Genomic DNA, 18,466 nt, shown 5'->3' on the forward strand with positions numbered 1-18,466 from the left:
AAGGTGCCGCCCATAACTGCCACCAGGGGGCGGCAGCCGCTCGCTCAGTAGGCTCCTGTAAATGAGCTTCCCCAAAAGGCTCCGTGCCCTCCCGCCGACGTCGCCTCGGTCCCTGACCTGTTTGTTCCCTGGGCCCAGACCGCGGACTCCCTGGACCTTTCTGCTGTGCTTAAGGCCCCCAGCCGGCCCGCTACCCTTCCCTGCACAGGTTCCCAAAGTGCCGCCGCCTCACGGCCGGGGTCCACAGCAGCCTCCAAGGCTGGTCCGGGGGCGGCGAGCCGGGCCTCCGCAGTGGGCTCCAGATTCCCCTGCTCACCGTGCGCTCGCCCTTCGCCCAGCTGCGGGGGGCGTGCGGGCCGCTTCGCGCTCCCGGGTGCGCCTTCTCCGCTAGTTCTTCGGAAACGGCCTGGCGCCGTGGCCTGGAAGCCCTCCCGCCCGAGTGGCCCTCCAGGCGTTGCGGGCCCGGCCCGGGAGGGGCACTGCATCTGTATGCGCCCGGCAGAGCCGAGGGGGCGGGCAGCAGGCACCGCCCCCGCCCCCCGCTGCGCGGCCAGGGCTGGCCGGGGAGGGTCGGAGGCTGGGCCCTCCCGCGCGGCGCGGAGGCGCCTTGCTCCTCCGCAGGCGGAGCCTCCTTCCCCCGCCCCCTCCGTCTCGCTCCCTTGTTCTAGCCGGGGCTGCTCAGACCTGCAGCGGAGCCGCTGCGCCCGCTCCGATCGGCTGGGGGCTGCGCCCCCGGGACCCGGCGACGGGGGCGGGTGGGGGCGCTCCCCACCGGGCTGGGCCCCTTGGCACTGCCAGGTAAGGGCGCCTGCCCTGGAGCCCGCGGTTGGGAATCCTCGGAGGGGCAGCAGGGGCCCCGCAGCCTGCGGGTGTCTTCAGAGCGGTGAGCGGTGCGCTCCGCGACTGGGAGCCCACTGCCGGCTCCCTTCTCCCGCGCTCTACCGCTTTCCCTTCTTCCCTCACACCTCTCTCCCTCTTTTTCCCATCTTCCTCTCCCTCGATTTCTCTTCATCCTGCCTTCTCTCTGCCTGTTTGCCTTTTCTGCCCCTTCCCTGGCTCCCCAACCCTTCTCTCTCCCTCTTGCCCTGTCTTGCTCCATCTCCTCTTCCTCTTTGCCTTTTTCTTCCTCCACCTTTCTCTGCTCTCCTGTCTTTTCTTTTTCCCGCTTTCCTTCCCCGTTCCTTCCCTCTGCTCTCCTCTTCCCTTCCGCTCCCGCTATCCTGTTTCCCAGTCCTCTGTCGCCTTCCTTCTCTTCGTCCCGGCTCCCTCTCTGGCCCCCCCGGCTTCCCTCTTCCCTCGGGAAGGAAAGGACTGTCAGGTGTATGTCTGCTCTAGGGGAGGAGGGGCGCGGCCACAGCCACCTGAGGGGTGCCCCTTGGAGGAGAGGGAGGAGACAGTGGTGGGAAGGGTCCTCTAGCTTCCTTCCCACAGCCCCTCCTGGCTGCCCCTTCTCCCAGAATGAAGTTCCGCACCGGGGCGGCCTGGTCTGACCCCGGCAGCTAAAGCTGCCCCTTCCTGGTCATCACACGTACTGAAAGCCCCTCTGCCCCCTCTTCCACCCATTCTCAAGCCTGGCACCCGTGACTCCTCTCTGCCTTTCAGGCACCCAGGCTACCTCCTTTGATCTCTTTCCTCCTGTCTCTTGCTGCCATTCTGTCTGTCTCTGACAGTCCCTGAGTCTTGGTCTCACCCTTAATCACGCTGTGTCTCTAGCCTCTGGGTCTGCCTCTGCTCCCCCTCCCCAGTCTTCGGCCTCTACCACCCCTCTTCTTTCAGCTCTGGCCCCCCACTCTGCCTCTGGAGCCCAGTCCCCCTTCAAGGACTTCAGCTAGCTGTGTGCCGGGGGCAGGTTCTGGAGAGGCGGAGTTCCTGTGGAGGACAGACTTTCACAGGCTCTCAGCCCTGTCTGAGGCTGCCCTGCTTGTCATCTCGGCCTGACCTAGGCACCCTGAGACCACACCTCCATGAATCCCAATCCCTGGATTTTAAACCCTTTCCCTGGTAGCCCCCATCTCCTCCAGCCCCGAGCTGCATGCCCACCCTGGGAGCAGAGGGACCACTTTGGGGTTCCAAGCCCTCCCAGCATCCCCTCTCCTATTTTCTTCCCAAGCTTCTCTACTCAGAGTTGAGTGGCCAGAGATTTATCATCTTGGAGGGCTGGAGGTGAATACGGGCAGAGCCTGGGTGGAGGAAAAGATCAGACTGTCTGCTTTCTGTCTTAGTCTGGGTTCTGGGCAGTGGGGCGTCTGGTTCCTTGGAGGTGTGATCTTCCGCGTCTAACTTTGAGGAGGGGAGGTTTAAGGGTTTCCTTAACCGTAAACAGCTGCCCATCCTGCAGGTGTGGATCCATGGGGCAGCCCCAAAGCATCTGCCCCTCTGCCCCAGCCAGCTCATGCCTCAGCACCCGGGAGCAGTGAAGAGAGCCCTGGCTGAGCCCAAACATGTGGGGCCTGGTGAGGCTCCTGCTGGCCTGGCTGGGTGGCTGGAGCTGCATGGGGCGCCTGGCAGCCCCAGCCCGGGCTTGGGCAGGGTCCCGGCGGACCGCAGGACCAGCACGGCTTCGGACCCGACGGAGCTGGGTGTGGAACCAGTTCTTTGTCATTGAGGAATATGCCGGACCAGAGCCTGTCCTTATTGGCAAGGTAAGGATCAACCCCTCCTATGTCTACCCTGACCCTCAAGGCCCTGCCCTGCAACTTCATCACTTCTGCAATGACCTTGGTCCCTCAGGACACCCAACACTCCACCCAATCCTAGATTTACATTCTAACTTTCTGTCCCTATGCTTGGAACCCGCTGCCATGTTTCCCCGATCCCTACAGCTGCACTCAGATGTGGACAGGGGTGAGGGCCGCACCAAGTACCTGCTGACCGGAGAGGGGGCAGGCACTGTATTTGTGATTGACGAGGCCACAGGCAATATCCATGTCACCAAGAGCCTGGACCGGGAGGAGAAGGCACAGTACGTTCTACTGGCCCAAGCTGTGGACCGAGCCTCCAACCGACCCCTGGAGCCCCCATCGGAGTTCATTATCAAGGTGCAAGACATCAACGACAATCCACCCATCTTTCCCCTTGGGCCCTACCACGCCACAGTGCCCGAGATGTCCAATGTCGGTGAGTACCCCAGGTCCGGACATCCCGGATCCCATCTCCTAGAGTGCCCTCACCTCTCCTTCCCCCACTGCCTTCTGCCCCAGAACCCACCTCCTGCAATTCAGCCCCGCTCAGGTCTGGGTCCCGCCCATCTACCCTTCTTCCCCACTTGGCTCTGCCCCGGCTGAGCGGGGTGCCGGGGTCCCCCACAGGGACATCAGTGATCCAGGTGACTGCTCACGATGCTGATGACCCCAGCTACGGGAACAGCGCCAAGCTGGTGTACACTGTGCTGGATGGACTGCCTTTCTTCTCTGTGGACCCCCAGACTGGTGAGGATAGAGCTTGGGAGGCGGGTAGGGCGGCCGTGGCGACAGGCACCCCCTGACTCATCGTCTCTCCCCCCTATAGGAGTGGTGCGGACCGCCATCCCCAACATGGACCGCGAGACACAGGAGGAGTTCTTGGTGGTGATTCAGGCCAAGGACATGGGCGGCCACATGGGGGGGCTGTCGGGCAGCACTACGGTGACGGTCACCCTCAGCGATGTCAACGACAATCCCCCCAAGTTCCCTCAGAGTAAGGGACAAGTGCCCAGCCTGAGCCGCCCTTTGACCACCCCCAGCCCTACAGCCTCGGGAGAAGCCTCCCCCACCCCTCCCCCAGCCAGGCCTGGGAGAAGGACGTGCTGGGGGAGGGAGGAGGGCCGGGGACCTCTCTCAGAACGTCTCCCTCCATCCACTCCAAGGCCTGTACCAGTTCTCCGTGGTGGAGACCGCCGGGCCGGGCACCCTGGTGGGCCGGCTGCGGGCCCAGGACCCAGACCTGGGGGACAACGCCCTCATGGCATACAGCATCCTGGATGGGGAGGGGTCCGAGGCCTTCAGCATCAGCACAGACGCCCGAGGTCGAGATGGCCTCCTCACTGTCCGCAAGGTTAGCCTCCCGTCTGCTAGCGCTGCGGACCCACTCACACCTGCCTCCTGCCCCACGGGACACGCTTCTAACTGGGCTAGAACAGGCTCGGTCGGGATCCCTGTGTTGGAGCTTAGAGATTACGGTCATCTCCTCATCTTTCAGATGAGGGCCCAAGGCCCAGAATGGGGGAGTGACTGGCTCAGGACTTTGCACAGAGCAAGTCTGTGATGGCACTGGGGGCAGACCTAGAGTTCTGACCGAGTAACCCATGCCCCACCCCACCCCGACCACCGAGGCCACTGCCCCTCTGGTGCCCACCTCCCGGGTTCCCCCCTGCCTCAGTCACTCCGTCCCCCTCACCACAGCCCCTGGACTTCGAGACCCGTCGCTCCTACTCCTTCCGTGTGGAGGCGACCAACACGCTCATCGACCCAGCCTACCTGCGGCGAGGGCCCTTCAAGGACGTGGCCTCAGTGCGCGTGGCTGTGCAGGACGCCCCAGAACCACCCGCTTTCACCCAGGCTGCCTACATCCTGGCAGTCCCCGAGAACAAGTCTCCCGGGACCCTGGTGGGCCAGGTGTCCGCCGCTGACCTGGACTCCCGGGCCAGCCCAATCAGGTGAGCTGGGGTGCAGGCGGGCTCAGGGCCAGGGCCCAGCAGCAGGCTATTCCCGCCCGAGGATGTGCCCCCTTTACTGCAAATCACGCTCACCTCCTGGCAGAAGTCTCCCTCGCTGCAGGCCTGGGGCCAGGGCAGGGCTAGAGGACCTTGCTAACCCCTCCCACACTCTCCACCCATCCCTCTGGGTGGATGATAGTAGCGCCTCCCAGTGGCAGTGCGAGCAGATGGAATCTCATCTGATGAGTGCGATGGATCAATTGATGGCCATGGCTATTGATCACTGGCTCAGCGCTTCACATTTTACCCACTTGATAACATTTCCTTCTCCCAACAACCTGTGAGAGTCGGATAGTAGATAAGGGTAGTAACCGTATCAGCTCCGGTTGCTTTAGAGCTGCGGTCCCCAACCTTCTCGGCAGCAGGGACCGGTTTTGTGCAAGATAATTTTTCCACGGACGGAGGGGGGTGGCGGGGCGTTGGGAATGGTTCAGGTGGTAACGCAAGCGGTGCGGCTCAGCTCCTAACAGGCCATGGACCAGTACTGGTCTGCAGCCCGGGGTTTGGGGACCCCTGCTTTAGAGGCTTGGCCCTGTGAGGTTGAGTACTTTGCCCAAGGTCGCACAGTCAGTAAGTAGCAGTGCTGGGATTCAAATCCGGACTTGTCGGCCCCAAGAAGACCCACTCTTTCTACCGCCCCAGCCAGCATCCCTGTCATAGCACTGAGGGAGTCACTCCCATTTTGTAGTTGAGGAAACAGGTTAAAAGATTTGCCCAGGGTCACACAGCTGGCCTGAGATAGAGCAGGGCTAGAACTTGGGTCCCTGGTCCCCAGAACAGAGCCCCAGAAGTCGGAAAGACGGGCAGTGTTTACCCGACGGACGTCGCCTCTGTCTCTGCGCGCCCATGAAACCCAGTCCCCGGCATGTTAGGACAGGTGTTTAATGTTGATGACTCCCCGGGGATATTTGTCTTTTGAGGGGACCCTAACGTGAACTATGGCTCTGGGTGCGCGTCTCTGGCCAGCTCAGGCCCTCTGCCCAGCTGAGCCATGGGGCCCAGCAAGGTGAACAGAGGGAGGGAGGGGTAGCTGCAAGCTCTGGCCCCGCCGCAGATCAGCCCCCAGCCCTGCTCCATCTCCCCAGATACTCCATCCTCCCCAACTCGGACCCAGAGGGCTGCTTCTCCATCGAGCCTGAAGACGGTACCATCCGCACAGCAGTGCCCCTGGACCGCGAGGCTCGTGTCTGGCACAACCTCACAGTGCTGGCCACAGAAGTCGGTGAGGAGTCCTGGGCCCCCTGGAGACCCGGGAGGAGGCAGCAGCCTCCCAGCAGAGGGGCCGTCCCTGGGGACGTATGGGGGTGGGGGAGGGCAGCTAGTGCCATCACACCCTCACCCAGCGTACAGCCACTGGGCCCCCAGCCTGCATCATCACCACCAGGCAGGCCTTCTGGTCTCCTGGCTGGGCTGGGCACAGTGGGTCTGCCTGAGCATTTCCCCTCCCCTTCCGTTGGCTCCCATACCTGACTTTCCCCGACCCGGAAATAAACCTAACCTTGAATAGCTTCCTGCACCCTGGGAGACCCTGCCTGGCCCACTCTCTGCTTCAGGCTGAAGGGGCGTCAGGGAGGGGCTGGGCCCCTCTTCTGCGAGCTGACCGGGGCTGGGGTGGGGAGGTGGTGCCAGGAGCCCCTCTCTGGGAAGCCCTGCCGGGAGCCCTCAAGGGTGGGGAGAGGGACCAACTCCATGCACTGCCCATGTCAGTCACCGGTCACCAGTAGTGTGGTTCAGCCTTAGACCTCCCTCCCTTCTGTGAAGTTCTCCTCACCACGCCAGCTCATGCCTCAGGGTCTCCCTACGTTTGCCGTCTGTGTCCTGTTCAGGGGAGTTGTCACTGTGTGCATACGTACTTGTACATGTCAGTGAAGAGCTATGTGTGTGTGTACACGTGGGTGTGTACTTACATGTGTATGATTCCATACGTGTGGAAAATACATATACATACATACCCATATGTTTGTGAGTATACGTCTATAGCTGCATATATGTATATGTAGTTGAGTGTATAGAATTGTATTTATATTATTTGTGCATATGTGTAATCGGATGTGTATAGTGATAGATACAAGTAGCTGTTTGTATATATTGTTTTGTGTGCGTGAGTGTTTGTGGACAGATAGTAATAATTTACTACTTATTGTGTATCAGACACTGTTCTAAGTACCAAATATGGATTAATTCATTTAATCATCACCACAGCTTTATGAAGAAGGTACGATTTTTTTCCCCCATTTTAAAGGGAGGAAACTCGGGCAAAGAGAAGTTAAGTAACTTCCCAAGGTCACGCAGACGTTAAGTGGTGGGGCCTCAGTCCCAGTCAGGCTGCAGGATCTCAGCTGTTACCCCCTCTGCTATACTGCCTCTCATACGTGTTGAATTGTATGTAGATAGGCTTATGTTTATGACCATGCAGCTGTGTGGCAGTGCGTGCGTGTCTGTCCGTGTGAACATCTCTGTGTGTATTTGTGGTATATGTAGTGTGTTTGTGGCTGCCTGTGTATACGTAGCCCTGCGTGTGTGTGTGTCTGTGTGTGTATTCCCCTCAGAGTCTTCTCATCTCCTGCCAAATCCTGCTCCCCACCCCTAGAAATCCCAGTATTGACTAGCAGGTCCTGGGCCTTAACTGCAGCAAAGGAATGGCCCCCAGCCCCGTCCCATCTCAGGGTACCCCAGACCCTTTAGCCAGGCAGCGTGCTCCTCTGCCCAGGCTGTCAGCTCAGCACCTTCCCAAGAGCCAGCCAGCTCTCCCTCAACTCGGGGAAAAGATTAAAGGAACCAAGAGGTTTAGCCTAGAGGAGGTGAACACTGGGGCAGGCAGGGATGCACAATTTCCATTTTCTCTTGGATGCCACTGGCAGTGAGAAGCAAGGCAGGGTAATGGTGGGAGCCACCTCATGACGAGGGGGCCTGTGTCTGGCTGTGGTACCCAGGCTGGCGTGGCTCTGCCCCTGAGTATCACGTAGCTCCTCCCTCCCCAAGGTCAACTCTAAGTGATACTCACTGCTACACCACAGCCTCCCAGACCTCTGATGGTGTGTTTGTGTGTGTGTGTGTGCATGTGTGTGTGTGTCCATCCACCGGTTTTGTGCATGAAAATGCATTCTCTGCATCCTGGGGGTCATGATACTACATTCACTGTATATATCGAACATTCACTTCATGTATGTTGCATTTGTTTTAAAACACTGAGTGTACATCAAATGGCTCTATGAATGTGTTTGTATCTTTCATGGCTACTGTCTGTGTGCATCTGGTATGCATCCTCTGTCTACCTTTCCTTTATGGCACGTGTACCCTGCATGTGGGTTATTGTATATGTATGTTATGGGTGCTACACTCCTGTTGAGTGTATATGGTATATGTATTGCACATATCTTGGGTACCACATGGCTGTTGTATGCACTTGTTCCATTCATTTCACAACATTGTTTGCTACTTGCATATTGCATGCATTATCTCATGTGTCCCACATGCATGCTATGTGCTACGTGTGGCATCCATGCCCACACACCCCGTGTGTTGTGTGTAACTGTGATGTGTGTGCTTGCATGGGGTGTATGTGTTTGTGTTCTGGCTTCAGACAGCTCCGCACAGGCCTCCCGGGTGCAAGTGGCCATCCAGACCCTGGATGAGAATGACAATGCTCCCCAGCTGGCTGAGCCCTACGACACCTTTGTGTGTGAATCTGCAGCCCCTGGCCAGGTGAGCCGCTGAGGCAGCGGGGTTGGGAACTCAGGACCTCTCCAGCTGTCCACTCCATACAAGGCTTCTTTGCTTCCTCCCAGCTGATTCGGGTCATCAGGGCCCTGGACAGAGATGAAGTCGGTAACAATAGCCGTATCTCCCTGCAAGGTCCTCTGGACCCCGATGCCAACTTCACTGTACGGGACAACCGAGGTGGGTAGCCTCCTACAACCGTGCCCATGCCTGCTTCCCTCCTCTCCTCTACCACCCTCGGCCCTGCCTGCCTACCTGGGCCCTCCACCCAACAGAAGGTGGATGTGGTTTGGGGAGTTCCCTGGTGGCCTAGTGGTTAGGATTCTGGGCTTTCACTGCCGTGGCCTGGGTTCAATCCCTGGTTGGGGAGCTGAGATCCTGTAAGCCGCACACGCAGTGGGACAAAAAAAACAACAACACAGGGTGGATGTGGTTTTGCTCTTTGCAGACCTTCCCCACAGAAAGCTGTCTCCATGGGCTGCACCGACCTTACTGGGAACGTGTCCCAGGAGGTGACCCAACACCTTCCTCTCCCACAGATGGCTCTGCCAGCCTGCTGCTGTCCTCTCGCCCCGCCCCGCCCCGCCAGGCCCCCTACGTGGTCCCCATAGAACTGTGGGACTGGGGGCAGCCGGCACTGAGCAGCACTGCCACAGTAACTGTCAGCGTGTGCCGCTGCCGGCCCGATGGCTCCGTGGCCTCCTGCCGGCCCGAGGCTCAGCTCTCACCTGCTGGGCTCAGCACCGGGGCCCTGCTCGCCATCATCACCTGTGTGGGCACCCTGCTTGGTGAGTCAGGCCACAGTGGGACATAAATGTGGGGTCCAGGCCTGCAGGGTGTGTGGAGAGGAACGAGGACACTGGACATAGGGAAATCCATCCTAGGTCTTGAAGGAACCCTCATGCCTGGATTTTCCCACTGCCTCATGCGTCCGAGACAAAAGCTCTGGCCTCATATCCCTGGCCTGTCAATCTAATGACAGTCATGAGCCATAAAAACTGTTTATTGAGCCCTGACTCTGGGCCCCGTGTGGCGTTGGGCACAGCACTTGGTATTTCATCCTTTCAACAACGCTGAGGGGCAAATAAGTTTTCCCTCTTTACACAAGCAATCTAAGGGCGAAAGAGGTTCAGAGAAGTTAAGCAACTTTCCATGGTCACACAGCGAGTAAAGGGTTGAAGTCGGGATTCAAACGAGCTTTGCCAGATGTCAAACCCAGGGCTTGCCACCCCTAGGCCGTTCTGATTGGAACCAGGCTGCCCCATGCCTGGCCCTGCTGACTCAGCAGCCCGTGTGCGCCTCTCCCCCAGCCCTGGTGGTGCTCTTCGTGGCCCTGCGACGCCAGAAGCAGGAAGCCCTGATGGTGCTGGAGGAGGAGGATGTGCGTGAGAACATCATCACCTACGACGACGAGGGCGGCGGCGAGGAGGACACGGAGGCCTTCGACATCAGCGCCCTGCAAAACCCCGACGGGGCCGCCCCGCCGGCTCCCGGCCCGCCCGCGCGCCGAGATGTGCTGCCCTGGGCCAGGGCGCCGCGCCAGCCCCGGCCCCCCGGCCCCGCCGACGTGGCGCAGCTGCTGGCGCTGCGGCTGCGCGGGGCAGACGACGACCCCAGCGTCCCACCCTACGACTCGGTGCAGGTGTACGGCTACGAGGGCCGGGGCTCCTCCTGCGGCTCCCTCAGCTCCCTGGGCTCCAGCAGCGAGGTCGGCGGCGCCCCGGGCCCCGCTGAGCCGCTGGACGACTGGGGGCCGCTCTTCCGCACCCTGGCCGAGCTCTACGGGGCCAAGGAGCCCCCGGCCCCCTGAGAGCCGGCCTGGCCCTGCCCGCCGCGGCATGGTGGCCGCACAGGCCCTCTGAGTGAGCCCCCGGGGTCCAGGCAGGCGGCAGCAGCCCAGAGGTCCCCAGGCCTCCCCGATCCCCGTGTCCCTCCTCCCCATTCCCCAGGGCAACCTCCTCCTTATCTCCCTCGTCCTGAGTCGTCTGTTCGTCTCTCTCCAGGGATATCTGTCTCTGTCTCTGACACTCTCCCTGTCTGGGTCTGTGTTGTGCGGCTCAGACTCTGAATCTCTCCATTCTCTCACTGTGATTCCACTTTCTTGTGGCTCTGTTTTGGTCTCCCCCGTTCTAAATCTGTCACTCACGGCTCTGTCTGTCTCCCGTGCCCGCACACATGTTCTCTGTCTGTCTCCTGCCCACATCTGCTCGCATTCTCTGTGGGTCCCTGTGACTGGCTTTTTGGTTTCTTCCGTTGTCCATCCTAGAAACAAGAGAAACTTCCAGCCACTGCTGCCCACCCTCCTGCAGGGGATGTTCTGCCCCAGGTCAGTGTCCCTAGACTATGTGGAACACAGGGGTGGCCCAAAGCCCTTGCTCACGCCCCACCTCTCACTCGGGCTGTCCTGTCATTGCAGACCTGCCCGCATGGTTCCATCCATCACTCATGGCCTCATCCTGGCTCCATTGGCCTCCAGCAGAGAGAGGGAGCCAGCCCACCTCCCGGGGCAAGAGCTCCAGCCCCCAATGTGGCCGCCTCCCTGGAGCTCTGCCCAGCTGTCAGCTGGCCCTGGGCATCCTAGCTCTGGGCATTGTCTTGTGTGCTTCCCAGGCCCCAGGGGGAGGGATGGGAAGGAAAGAGGGAGGCAGCTGGGGAAGGGGAAGAGGGAGGAAGGGGAGGGGCCTCCATCTCTAATTTCATAATAAACAAACACTTTATTTTGTAAAGCTGGAGTCCTGCTTTCCTTTCTGCACTCAGGTGTCTGTAAGAGCGTCACTGTGCCAAAGGGCTGGAGGAGAGGCCTAAGCCCACCCCCTCAACTCCTTCTCCTTTCTCCTTTGGGGGACAGTCGCTTCAAGTCCCTTTAATAGAGGAGGCTTTGGGTTTGACACCATTCAGGGACGAAGGAGATAATGACATGTACCTCTACCCCCATGACCTCTGGGTTCTCTGTTGGTCTCAAACTGTCCAAGGAAATTAAGATGTGGAGATTGGCCAGAGGGAAAAGTGGGAAGGAGAAAGTGGAGAAAAGGGGGAGCTATAAAAGACTAAGAAGAGAGGAAGAGGAGCTCTAGACTAGGAATAATTATGAGTGGGGAACAGCAGAGGGGGGCAAGCCAGTGCCTCCTGGGGCCTGTGGTCCCAGTTGGAGAAAGGGTGGGCCAGGGCGAGGTGGCACCGTCACAGTGGATCTGGGGCTTGCTGCCCCACCTTTCATTCTTCCCAGTCTCTGGTCTTACTCTGTGGGCACAAAGAGGAGGGAGAGGGACCAGGGAGGCGGGCTGTTCGAAGGGCTGAATCGAAGTCAACTGGGGTGGGAGCCCAGCGGGTGGCCAGCATCTCTCACCGTGCACTCCCTAAGCAGAGAAGAGGTCTACCCGGCAACCAGAATTAGCACCCACGCCTCGTAACTCCAGGCAGGGCTCCTGGGGACTCAAGTAGATGGGTCAGGATAGGTCCTTGTGACCTTCCCCTCCAAGTGCGGAGTGCTGATAATCAGGGATGGCTGCTCTAATGGGAAGATGCCTTCTTGTACCTTCCACGCCGTTTGGTTAGGGCAGCCAGGCGGTGGGAGGACAAGGACCCTGCTCCGATGCTGGCATTGTCATTGACTCTGCTGACGGCTGGAAACTGGCCCCTGCCTGCCTGAAGGCCTGTGTGAGAGCAGACTGTCTGCCCCTGAGGGAGACGATTAGGAGGTGGCACTCCAAGCAGGGGCCAGAAGAACAAGTCTTCCTGTTCAGAGCTAGATCCACCCCTTGGGTCTCCCCTGATGTCTGCATCAAGCCTCCAGGAGTAAGTGGAGAGAAGGAGGGACTGACTTGTGGGCCGCCCCTGGGTGGGGAGGGTTGCATTGAAGTGGGATGCAGGCCTTCGCCTGCTCTCCCAGCCCTCCTTAACACCCTCCTGAGGCCTTCCCCAACTCATTAAGCTTCAAGGAAAACAACAATGTAGGGAAACAGGCTTTTCAGCTAGACCCTCAGGCTTATCTCTGGTCTTAAATACCTCACCATTGGAAACACAGAATCTGTCAAAGGGAGTGAAGAAGGGCAGAACCATGGAAGGAAGAGGAGAGAGAGGAGGGGAGAGGTGATGGGAGGAGACGCAAGAAGAGTGGGGCTCCCCCGCCCCGTTATGCCCTCCCTATCTGGGTTTAATCCTCCTTCCCTGATGAATGGGAAGAGGAGGGGCACAGAGTGTTCCGGGGGGTGAGCCGCATGTCGTTCCCAGGGAGCCTTGGGCTGGGCTCAAGGGGCGACCGCAAGCTAGCCCCCCCCCCTGCCTTTTCTCACCCCTGGGGCTTCAGGGCAGGGGTGGGAGGATGCAGAAGTATCGACCCAGTGGGGTGAGCCCTGCCCTACCCAACTCTGGACCTCTTTTCCCCAAAAGAAGTGATAAGGCCCGTCTTTCTCCCTGATAACTTCCAGCCTGTTTCCTGTCTCTGCACATAGGAACTGCACGTGCATCGCCTATCCTGGATCACTCACATACAACAGGTCACAGACGCACACTCACCTCTGCATGTGGAGGTGCCCCCTCTTATGTCTGGGTCAATCAAACCCTTGAACCCTGGGCAAAAGCTGCCCTTCCTCCTGGGTTCCTCCAGGACCAAGCTGGCCTAGGGGTCCCTGACCTCTAGTGATCATTCCCAGTGTCCTGCACCTCCTCCCCTGAGGCTGAGGAGTGGGAGAGGGATGAAGAATTGCTATGGAGGCCACCAGCCAGATTCCCAGACCCTGGCTCGAAGCCTAGTCCTCCTGTACTGGGCACCTTTCTGCGGCCCCCCTCCCCCTGACCATTTCCCCCCCTCTCCCCTACTGCTTTCCCTTCTGGGACTCCCTCAGCTTTCTTCCCTCCTCTCCCATCATCCCCTGAAAGCCAGAGCCTGCTGGGGCTCCTCTGTCTGGCCAGCTCCTGCCTGGAGGAATTCTTAGCCTGAGGTGCAGGCTTGGGGCTCACGACTGGGCTGGAGGCTGGGAGGAGGGGTGTCCAGGAGGGAGGAAAGGTACTGTTCATCTTGGGACTGGAAGCTGTAGGAGTGGGATAGAGAAAGAAGGTTCAGGAACCTTCAGGTGCCACCTCCTAGGCTGACCGTGCTTTCCTCCCTCACTTAGCCTGGGGAGGGGAGGGCGGGGAGGCATCCCTCCTGGAGCTGTCAGCCTGTATCGCCAAGTCAGGGCTCACAAGGGAGAGGCAAGGGGACAGGAGGGGTGGGAAAGGATGTGCTAACCCAGCAGTTCCCACTAGCACAGCCACTTCTCTCTTTTCTTCATGCCCAGAGGGAGCTACTGGAAAGAGAGGCTGGAGAGAAGGCAAAGGGACAGCGGGAGGAGAAGTCGGGCAACAGCCATGACATGCCTGGAAGCCAGAGTGCAAGGGAGGGGGGAGGTGCTTGGGGCGATGGCTCGGGCCCTGACAAGCGGGGGTAGAGGGGGCTCAATGGAGGTTGCTTCCTGGGCTCAGCCCTCCAGGCCCTTGGGCTCCTCTGGGTTCCTCCTTCCCTGGCCACCAGGCAGGGGCACGGCCCAGCTGCTCTCTTCCCCACGTCACTCCCCAGACGCCTGGCAGGAAGAGGCCCTGGGAGAGAAACTGAGCTGAAGAAGCACAGCCCTGGAGCGGAAGGCCTGCATCCCAGCATCACCTCTGCACTGACTGTGTGACCTAGGGCAACTCACATAACCCTTTGAACCTGTTTCCTCTTCTGTCAAGTGAGGGTCACTTTTACCTCAAAGAGTTATCATGAAAACTGCATTCAGTAAAGGAGTCTGCATCATAGTCATTAGGGTCACGTCGGGGAGGGGGGCAGAGAAGAAAAACAGATGTGGGAAGCCCATCACCACCCCCAGGTGTGCATGCTGCACTGTCCCTTTCCCTTCCAGCCTGGGCCCTCTGGGCTACTATCCCCACCTCATTCTCCTCCAGCCATCTCCACTCACCAAGGTGAGAAAGTGGCAAAGACTCTGAAGCTGAGCTAAGGACTAAAACGAGAGGAAGAGAGACCGGGGATAGGAGGGGGAAAAGCAGAAAGGAGGATGGCAAGAAAAGAGGGTCTAGCACCTAGCACAGCATCTGGCATGCAGCCGGTGCGCAATGAGTACTTGCTGAAACAGGACTCGGTGCTGAGAAGGAGGCTGGATCAATCTATTGGGCGCCAACAGGAACATGTCGGAGAGAGCTGTCAGTGGCTCCAGGAGGAGAAAGGGATGGAGACTTGCAACAAATGAAGCCGGCAACCCACAAGAGCAGGAGTCAGACGCCGTGAGTCTGCCCCCACTGCGGCCCCATCTGCCACCCACTCCCCGTGCCGGGCCCCCCAGGTCCTGCTGCTGCTCACAGCGCCTCTGCGGGCATCCTCGAGTCCCCCGGGGCTGGCGCCACAGACGGTTCTCTGCCTTCACCGGCTCTGTCCGGGGTGGCCTCCTCCTCCCGTTCCTGCTCTGGCCCCGGCCCTGGGAGCTTCCGCAGTTCCGAGTACAGCACCCAGGCGTCGTTGCGGGACACATATTCCCACCCACTCTCCCGCACGTGGAAGAGGTCCACGGAGCCCCCCGAGTAGGCATCACGGTGGGTGGCATGGGCCACAGCACGGCGGGCCAGGGCATAGGCTTCCTGGGTGCTCATGTCATAGTGGTAGCCGCCATCTAGCACACCATAGGCATAGGGAGATCCAGAGCCCACCGAGAAGATGTCCCCCTGCAGGCAGGTGCCGTCGCTGTAGACGTAGAAGAGGGCAGGGCCGGAACGGTCCCAGCCGCACAGGGCAGTGGCCACGCACAGATCCAGCCCCCGATAGCGCGACATCATGACTGATAAGAGTCTGGCGGCGCCGGCCACACTGGGCAGCTGACCCTCCCTCAGTGCCCGCAGCCGCAGCTCCCGCCGTAGCACCCGGTACCATGTGACACAGTCGGCCGAGGTGCCAGAGGTGGTGCCCAGGAGGTGCTGATGCACAGGGATGACCTTGCGTGAGGCTGGACAGGCCACGTAGTCGCCACAGGAGGACCGCGTGTCAGCCGCAGCGATGACTCCATGACGGAAGCGGAAAGCCAGGGTGGTGGTACCATGGGCCAGCCTGGGGCCATGGATCTGCAGGAAGGTTTGAGGGTCCCAGCCCTGGGGCACAGCCCAGCCACCAGCCTGAGGCAGGTGAGGTGAGGCTTCTTGGGCGTCGGGGGCCTGCCACTTGCACACATCCTGCAGAGCCATCCCTGGGGTCCAGCGAAGGTTGGAAGGAACAAGGCAGGGATTTGTGAGCTGGGTCAGGCGGAGGAAGAGAGAGAGCAAGGAGGAGCTGGGCTGCAGCCAGAACCAGCTGGGAAGGCGTGTGATCTGTGGCTTCCTTTCTCCCTAACCCCAAACCAGGCTTTGGGACTGGCCCTCTCCCTCAGAGGACTGCTGAGGGGAGACACAACGAGGCCAGTAGAGTCTCCAGCGCTGGGGAGACGCTGCCCATGACACACCCGAGCGTCATCCAAGGAGTCTCCTGTCTGTCATCCTCCAAGCACCTGGAGTTGGGTGGTGGCCGGGTAACTGAAAAGGAAAGGGGGTACCAGTGGAAGAAGCAGAGTTGGGTTCCTCTGGGATTTCCTGTGGGGGGCACTGGGCACGCAAAGATAAATAAGGCCCTGCCCCTGCCCTGAAAGGGCTGCCAGCCTAGGGAAAGGTGGAGACAAGTCAGTGCAATGGCACAGTCAGAAGAGATTGCCATGGGCATTCCCCGGTGGCCTAGTGGTTGGGATGCCGGGCTTTCACTGTCGTGGCCCGGGTTCGATCCCTGGTCGGGGAGATGGGATCCCACAAGCTGCGCGGTTTGGCCAACAAAACAAAACAAAACAGAATAGATTGCCATGGACCCACCGTGGCAGGAGTCCCTAATGCTGGGTTCTCTCTTCCGGGGTGTGGGGTCAGGGAGCTATGACGCTGAGCTCACAGGTTCACCTCATGGTCAAGGTGAGGAAAGAGAAATGGACTGGGGCAAGGACAAAAGAGACAAGACCAAGAGAGCCTGGTATGGGGTGCTCAGATACCTTCAGAAACGCAGAGTACTGAGGGGCCAGGTGAAGGGGAACTAGAACCTGGAGATCTTTTTCTCCTCTGTTTTGGGGGTGAACATGAACTTCTGTCTGCATACAAACGTGGCACTTCTGACAGTTCTCTGGCAGTATAGCTTCTCTGGCTGGTGTTAAAGTTCTGAGGATGTAGCTGAAAGGATCTATTGGTCCCCCTTCTGCCCAATAGTTCTCAATGGCAAGAGACTGGTTTGTGGTTCCAAAGCAGAAGAAACAACGGACTCTGATGCCGTAATGCCGAGTCTAAGTCTTAGACCAACCAAGGGTGGACCCTGACAGCTGGCCCTTCAGAAACATAAAGTAGATGGGGGCAGAGTGACAAGCTACAGCTACTTCCATATGCAGTATGTTTTACTAAGCATTAGAGCTCAGAGAGGTGCTATGGGAAGGGGTTTATTCAAAGAAACAGATGTACATGCAAAGGCAAGAGCCCGGACCCTCCAGACATCATGATGCTGAGGCTGTGGCATCATAGTTTCCTGGAGTCTCAATACTAAGGGCAAGTGTAACATGTCAGGGGAAGACTGGAGAAGCCAGGAAGTCACACAAAGGTCCAACTAGTCCTTCTTTCTTCCTTGGTGTAGGACCACATGGGAATCTTACTGAAGAGATAAGAACGTCTCCTCTTTCTAAAAACTAAGTCAGACTATATATGGCTGGATCGCTACGTCTCCAAGTCAGGCCATTATTAAGTCAGATCTGCGCAGGTCAGTGGCCCAGTAACTGGCCACCCACCAGTCTCCCCCTCTAACCTTATCCTCCACACTGACATGATTTCCTAAGGTATCACTCAAATCCCATGTCTCCTCTAGTGAGAAACCTTGAAGGGTTACAAGATCAAGTCCACCCCAGGCTGGCATTTAAAGCCCACTGTGGTCCAATCCTAATCCATCCACCACAACCTCTTTTCACGCAATTCCTAACACATCTCCCACCTCCCCTTCATCTTTTTGAATCCTATCTTTCCAAGTCTGGCTTAAGTACCACCTATTCTGAAAATACTTCCCAGATCCGGGCTGAAAGAGGAGAGGCTGTGAGTTTGAGAAGAAAGGGGATCTAAGTGATATTTAAGGAAATGATCCAGACCTCCTTGGCAAAGGCTTCCTGGACCCCCAACCTCACCCCAATCTATACCAAACTCTCTCACCTCTGAACTACAGCACTTATCATTGTTTTCTTCCCCCAACCCCTGCTTTATTGAGATACAGTGGACATATAGCATTGCGTAAGTTTAAGGTGTACAATATGATGATCTAATACCTCTGTGTGTGTGTCTGTGTATTGCAAAATGTTTACACCATAAGGTAAGTTAAATCCTTCACCTTACTTGGTTACCATTTTTGTTGTTGTTATGATAAGAACATTTAAGATCTACTCTCTTGGCAACTTTCAAGTATACAAGAGTATTGTTAACTATAGTTGCCGTGCTGTACATTAGATTCCCAGAACTTATTCCTCTTATGACTGGAAGTTTGTACACTTTTGACCAACATCTCATTTTCTCCAACCCTGAGCCTCTGGCAACCACCAATCTACTATCTGTTTCTAAAAGTTCGGCTTTGTTTGACTCTACATATAAGTAAGATCATACAGTATTTGTTTTTCTCCATCTGACTTCTTGCACTTAGCAAAATGCCCTCAAGTTTCATCCAACTTGTCACAGATGGCAGGATTTCCTTCTTTTTTATGGCTGAATAATGTTCCACCACATACGTAACACTTTATGCATTCATCCATTGATGATGGATATTGTTTCCATGTCTTGGCAATTGTGAATAATGCTGCAATGAACATTGGGGTGCAGCTATCTCTATGGGATAGTGATTTCATTTCCTTTGGATAAATACCCAGACATGGGATTACTAGGTCATATGGTAGTTCTATTTTTAATTTTTTTTTGAGGAACCTCCATACTATTCTCCATAGTGACTTCACCAATTTACATTCCCACCAACAGCAGCACTGATCACTTGTACCTCTCCTC

General features: G+C 58.0%; 2 protein-coding genes across 3 annotated transcripts; one reads left to right on the top strand and one right to left on the bottom strand.

The window, feature by feature from the left end:
• Positions 1–676: 676 nt before the first annotated feature.
• CDH24 (cadherin 24) lies at positions 677–11,084 on the top strand. 2 transcript variants are annotated; one of them, XM_082617934.1, is made up of 13 exons: positions 677–798; positions 2,339–2,642; positions 2,823–3,117; positions 3,309–3,428; positions 3,508–3,675; positions 3,845–4,032; positions 4,380–4,633; positions 5,779–5,915; positions 8,277–8,398; positions 8,482–8,593; positions 8,953–9,201; positions 9,724–10,739; positions 10,830–11,084. In XM_082617934.1, the coding sequence occupies exons 2-12, from the start codon at positions 2,442–2,444 to the stop codon at positions 10,221–10,223; spliced, it is 2,346 nt and encodes a 781-aa protein (XP_082474060.1). In that variant the 5' UTR covers positions 677–798; positions 2,339–2,441; the 3' UTR covers positions 10,224–10,739; positions 10,830–11,084. The 2 variants fall into 2 exon arrangements, with proteins under 2 accessions (XP_082474060.1, XP_082474061.1); XM_082617935.1 differs by having other exon boundaries at positions 697–798; positions 2,324–2,642.
• Positions 11,085–14,743: 3,659 nt separating this feature from the next.
• Positions 14,744–15,619, bottom strand: PSMB11 (proteasome subunit beta 11; the record flags this gene model as incomplete). The annotated part of the gene is made up of 1 exon (XM_082619054.1): positions 14,744–15,619. One exon carries the CDS (start codon positions 15,617–15,619, stop codon positions 14,744–14,746), a length of 876 nt encoding a protein of 291 aa, XP_082475180.1.
• Between the last annotated feature and the right edge of the window lie 2,847 nt (positions 15,620–18,466).

This window comes from Mesoplodon mirus, assembly GCF_964341445.2.
Source record: "Mesoplodon mirus genome assembly, chromosome: 4".
Taxonomy (NCBI): domain Eukaryota; kingdom Metazoa; phylum Chordata; class Mammalia; order Artiodactyla; family Ziphiidae; genus Mesoplodon; species Mesoplodon mirus.

Coding starts and splice junctions, on each gene's coding strand:
- CDH24 (XM_082617934.1), top strand. CDS start 2,442: ATGTGGGGCCTGGTGAGGCTCCTGCTGGCCTGGCTGGGTGGCTGGAGC. Junction 2,643..2,822: donor AGCCTGTCCTTATTGGCAAG/GTAAGGATCAAC, acceptor CGATCCCTACAG/CTGCACTCAGATGTGGACAG. Junction 5,916..8,276: donor AGTGCTGGCCACAGAAGTCG/GTGAGGAGTCCT, acceptor TTCTGGCTTCAG/ACAGCTCCGCACAGGCCTCC.